Below are 6,201 nucleotides of genomic sequence, written 5' to 3'. Positions count from 1 at the left end.
GGACAGTACCACTACATTTGTACACAGTGAGGTGTGACCTATTATAAACATCACCAACATGTTGTATGATTCACCACAGGAGCGTCAACCTGCTTATTTTTCCTTATCGGGTTCAGGAAGTTTACTACAATGACTGTAGGTACATAGTTGCTAAAATATTTTATTAAGCAGGAACTTGAAATTTAATCAATACATCGCAAAATATACGTATATTAATGATATATCACTTATCTCTATATAAAAAACACTATATAGAGATAATGGCTATATCACTAATATTCGTATATTTTGAAATGTATTAAAATTAAATTTTAAGGTGACAACAGACACTTTCCGTGGTACTCACATAAATGTAATTTAAACCAAGTTATTTTAGTAATAATTGTTATTTATTTAATCTTTATGCATTAAATGTCGCTGATGAATTTGTCGATATTTTAATTTATATAGCAACCCTGCGTGCCTTAAGATAATAAACACAATATGATAACTGTTTTACACAATAATAGTGGACTTGACAATGAATAAATTCTGTAAATGGTTGCTTAATGTGAAAATATCAACATATACACTTTCATTGTTTGCAGAAGTAGGCCGATTTCTATTATATATTTCACGTCATGTAAGAATTGTTAAATATTTTATAGAAATATATCAAAATAAAACAAGTATTTGTATATTTAATTATATTGTTAATTGTCAGAGATTGGAGATAGAGTCAAAGTCTAATACAGTAAATTGGTTGTCTAAAGTCAAAGCACTTTTGCAAAGTGCTGGATTTAATGATGTATGGATGTATCCAGAATCAGTTAAGCTAAATATATTTATACCAGTCCTACGTGGTCGTTTATAAGATATTCATTTAACAAATTGGCATTCTAATGTACATTTTTGTTCTTCTTTGTATTTGTATAGACTTATCAAAAAACCGATTTTAGCAGGTCTAAATACCTGGATGTTGTTAAATCTATGAAATTAAGGAATATATTAGCTAAACTTAGATTATCATCTCACAATTTATTCATAGAAACGGGTAGACATAATAATATTGATAGAAATGAGCAGAAATGTGCTATTTGTAACAATAATGACATCGAAGATGAATACCACTTTGTATTGATTTGCTCTTTGTATGATTCTCTTAGGAAACAGTATATAAATCCAACTATTTTACAAGGAACCCTAGCATGTTTAAATTTTTAGAATTGCTGAATTCAGAAAGGAAGTCAGTGTTAACAAAATTAGCTATATATTGTAACAAAACTTTTAAATTAAGATTTGATTCATTGAATACCGGATAATGCTATATAACACCACCTTGTTGTATTGTTTAAAGTTAAAGAGGATTGTATATATTACATGTGATGTATTACACTCTCACTAGTTTATTTCATTTATTGGTATGCGTTTACCATTTTTCATATTCATGCTTGTATATATTTGTTGTATATGAAGATGAGCTGTATATGCTTAATTTCAAATGAAATATATGTTCTGTTCTGTCACTAAATAATTACCCTAAACGGACAGTACCACTACATTTGTACACAGTGAGGTGTGACCTATTATAAACATCACCAACATGTTGTATGATTCACCACAGGAGCGTCAACCTGCTTATTTTTCCTTATCGGGTTCAGGAAGTTTACTACAATGACTGTAGGTACATAGTTGCTAAAATATTTTATTAAGCAGGAACTTGAAATTTAATCAATACATCGCAAAATATACGTATATTAATGATATATCACTTATCTCTATATAAAAAACACTATATAGAGATAATGGCTATATCACTAATATTCGTATATTTTGAAATGTATTAAAATTAAATTTTAAGGTGACAACAGACACTTTCCGTGGTACTCACATAAATGTAATTTAAACCAAGTTATTTTAGTAATAATTGTTATTTATTTAATCTTTATGCATTAAATGTCGCTGATCAGTATAAAAAATAACATATTTGAAAAAAATGCTTTTGTAAATGATTGATTTTGAATAAAAATCCTAAAATTTTAAATCGTCATATCAAAGTCATTTTTTATTTTTTTGTCATCAAACTTTTGGAAAATAACCTTACTTATATTATCTGGGGAACCGTGTCTCAAATTTTTTCTATCTTTTCTCAAAAAAATATTACGTAACGTCAAACATTTTATGCGACTTTTTTCACCATACATATTACGTAATTAAAGATAATTAAGTCGCTGATTGAGCAAACAAAAATCCCTGACACGGTTCCCTCCGTAAATGAATTTCCTTTCATGTGCTTTAAACCGCATGTTAATTGCTTGATTATTAAAAAAGTTATGCCGATTCAAAGTTAGTCCGACCCGCATCAAACGAAGTGTCATAAATCGGCTGTTCTCTCTCGGACCCCTACGATCACGCTAAATAATTGCATAATACACAAATATCGCACCAGAGAGGGTCACAAGTTGCGGTAACATACTCTAACAACATTTTATGACCCAGTGACATCTGACCAATTAAAAAGCTGCTGATTAATATCAGTTTATAGCCGAAATTTCTTCAATTCTTAACGTGATTTACTGTTCGTCTGGTATCTTTCGCACATGTCACGTGACTATCGGTAAAATTTGAGGCACTCAGTGGGGGGAAATGGAACGCATTTGCGCACCGCTAGCGGGGTATTTAATTGTTTCCTTTTTGAAGTTTATTATTATTATCATCAGCATTATTATTGTATTATACCAGTGTCACTCTGCCTGTGTATTCGTGTATGAAATTCTGTTAAAATATAAAATAAAATAACAAAAAACTGAGCTTCTGACAGTCTTTTAAAGTCCATGGTAGATGTACAAATAAGAACAGGATATTATATATTTTTTCCACCAAATTGATAATGCTTCACATATTTTAATAGAAATAAAAGGTATTACTCGATCATTATGATATGGCCTTCTTGACTTCTATTATGAATATCATCTATGCACGGCATAGAGATCCAGTTTCTACCGGGATAGACAATAAATTTCATACTTTGTCCCAGATTTATTAGTACTGTGTCCGATTTACTGGCGAACAATTTATTTTCACTGAAAATATATTTTAATATCTTTTTTTTATTCATAGAGAAATAATCATCCTTAGACAATCTAAAATGGTTTAGAAATTTGTCAGGTACACCTTACCACAAGTCATATAGGCGTTCACATAAAAATGTTGTCTGTTTTTGTTGTTGTTTTACTCGACATTGATAGAAAACGAGGTTGAATGTAAAGTAAGCCCTTAAATCCGTACAAAGTCTATCAACTCAATGTAATATCTATCAGATTAACGGGACAGACAAATTATTTTCACACATTATGGATATTTTAGCAACTACATTTTTATTCAACCCCGTGGTTGTGCGATTTGCCGCTATGCTTAATGATTTATGTTACGTACATTGGCCGACAATTTCTTAATTTATAAAAAAGGCTAAATGTTGAGATATTCATAAAAGATGTACGGTAGTTGTACGATACATGTATTACGAGAAGTATGGACCTGTAATTCACGGATATATGGAACTACCGATTTCCCTCATTGATGCCTCAACAGGGGGCGGAGCGTTATCGATAATCGACAGGTTACGCGAGTAGCAGTTACAAATAGTATAGGTACCGTTTTAAAACGTTTAAAAACACATTTTTTGGACTAACTGCTTCCAAAATTAAATCACGAATGTGTTCAGAAAAGGTTGATAAATCTACTTAGCAAAAAATCTCATTTTAGGTATTTTCAGTGATAATTGACTCCGTTGTCACCTTAAGTTCCTGTGCAAGTATCAACTATACATGTACGTTAGTGTGATTTGTTATACTATGTCATTATATTGTTATACGCTAGGATAGTTTTTATATTTACATGCTAATGTAAAAATCATTCATTTGAATTATACTTAATCTTCGGGTTGTAAGATGAATATTGATACACAGCCCGTTAGTAAAGACGTTGAATTCACGCAAATTGAACACAGGAAGCAAGAAAACGGGCACAACCATGCTGCTTACAACAGTAGTAAAAACGTTGAATTCACGCAAAATGAACACAGGAAGCAAGAAAACAGGCACCACCATGCTGCTTACAACAGTAGTAAAAACGTTGAATTCACGCAAAATGAACACAGGAAGCAAGAAAACAGGCACAACCATGCTGCTTACAACAGTAGTAACAACGTAGAATTCACGCAAAATGAACACAGGGAGCAAGAAAACAGGCACAACCATGCTGCTTACAGAGGTAGCGAGGACGAAGGCACTGTATGTCTTTCTTGCTTTTGTTGCCGTTGTGTGTCTATCAGTGGCGATTCTAATGGAGACAGAACAAGTGATGGTGACTGTGAAATATGTGATTGCAGTAATTGCGACTGTGGGGGATGTGATTGTGGGGGATGTGATTGCGGGGGGTGTGATTGCGGGGGATGTGATTGTGGGGGATGTGATTGCGGGGGATGTGACTCCGGGGTATGTGACTGCGTGGCATGTGTCTGCGGGGTATGTGACTGCGTGAAATGTGTCTGCGAGATCTTCAACTGTACGATTTTATAACTTTTGAAACATCTTCTACTCCAGTCTTAACATGATACAAACATTTTGCACAATAACATACAACGCCCACATCGATGAATTCAAACTGAAAAAACACTGTACAGTTATATTTTCGGATAAAATCAAGTACTTATCAAATCAAGTGCATTTCATATGATAGTACAATTTTATGTAAGATTAATTATAAGATAAAACTTGATTGAGGAACTATTCGCGAGGTTGACAATACACAGAGACACAATATAGATATATACAAATAGACATGGTCATCTAGGATTATTTTGAAAGTCTCATCAAACAAAATCTGTTCTGTTCTGTTCTGTACCTGCAGAGGTCTGTTTTAACAATGATGAGGATAAATACCGACCTCATCATGCATACGAGTTGGAGCATTTACAATTACGCCATTTATGCAGGACAAGTTAAAAATGAAACATTTTATCGAGAATGTCGCGGGAAAATAATTAAGGTTTATAAACTCAGGAATATAAAATCATATCAAACACTTAGGAGAACAGGAACAGCATAATTATGATCAAACTTCCAATTGTGATTAACCTCTTGCAAATGTTTTCTTATATTATCAACTTTTTTCTTAATAATTAAAAAAAAGATGACTTTTATGATATTGCTTGCATCTTGTTCTGTTATGTTATATATAGGCTCATCGAGGGAGAAAACAACTCTTATGTAATAGAGTGAATTGATATTAATACAGAAAACGCTTTAAAGTTATAGACATAAAGTAAAGGCTATAATGTAAAATTAATGCACACAGCCCCTAACCGAAATAGCAAAAATAAAAAATATAAATAAATGAAAATGAAATAATAAAATAAATAAATAAAACAAACTGCTTTCATGTAAAAGAAGAATAAAGAACACGCTTTAATGAAAAAGAGGATTAAAGAAATGCTTTTGTGGAAAATTCTAATGTAATCGATGGAATGCAGAAAATGTCGTAATGTTATCAAAGAAATTATAGAAATTGTCTTTATGTAGCCGTGGGAATACAAAACACGTGCTAATGTAGTCGAGGATTATAGGAAATGTCCTTATGTAATCGATTGAATATAGCAAATTTAATGTCCTTATGTAATTGAATAAAAATGTCCTTATATGTAATTGAGTGAATATAGCAAAACTAATGTCCTTATGTAATCGAAGAAAATTGTTCTTATGTAGTCGGGGGAATATAGAGAATATCCTTATGTAGTCAAAGAATGGCGAAAATGTCCTTATTTAATCGAGGAATGTAGAAAATGTCCTTATGTAACCGAGGAAATATAGAGAATATCCTTATGTAATCAAGGGATTGGCGAAAATGACCTTATTTTATCGAGGGAATTTAGAAAATATCCTTATGTAATCGAGGAATATAGAAAATGTCCTAATGTAGACGAGTGAATATAGAATATGTCTTTATGTAATCGAGGTCATGTAAAAAATGTCATTATAATATCGGGCGAATATAGAAAATGTCCTAATGTAGTCGAGGTAATCTAGAATATGTCTTTATATAATCGAGGTAATGTAAAACATTTCATTATAAACTCGGGCGAATATAGGAAATGTCCCAATGTAGTCGAGGGAATATAGAATGTATCCTCATGAAATCGCGGGAATGTGTCGATACCGGTTT

General features: G+C 32.0%; 1 protein-coding gene across 1 annotated transcript; it reads left to right on the top strand.

Annotated features, from left to right (window-relative positions):
- The first annotated feature begins 1,722 nt into the window (after positions 1-1,722).
- On the top strand, positions 1,723-5,141 carry LOC132738224 (uncharacterized). The gene is made up of 2 exons (XM_060725686.1): positions 1,723-1,840; positions 3,783-5,141. The coding sequence occupies exon 2, from the start codon at positions 3,930-3,932 to the stop codon at positions 4,557-4,559; it is 630 nt and encodes a 209-aa protein (XP_060581669.1). The 5' UTR covers positions 1,723-1,840; positions 3,783-3,929; the 3' UTR covers positions 4,560-5,141.
- Positions 5,142-6,201: the final 1,060 nt, after the last annotated feature.

The sequence above is a fragment of the Ruditapes philippinarum genome, unplaced genomic scaffold (genome assembly GCF_026571515.1).
Source record: "Ruditapes philippinarum isolate M1 unplaced genomic scaffold, ASM2657151v2 ctg15236_1_1_1_1, whole genome shotgun sequence".
Taxonomy (NCBI): domain Eukaryota; kingdom Metazoa; phylum Mollusca; class Bivalvia; order Venerida; family Veneridae; genus Ruditapes; species Ruditapes philippinarum.
This window is presented reverse-complemented; position numbering and strand designations above follow the sequence as displayed.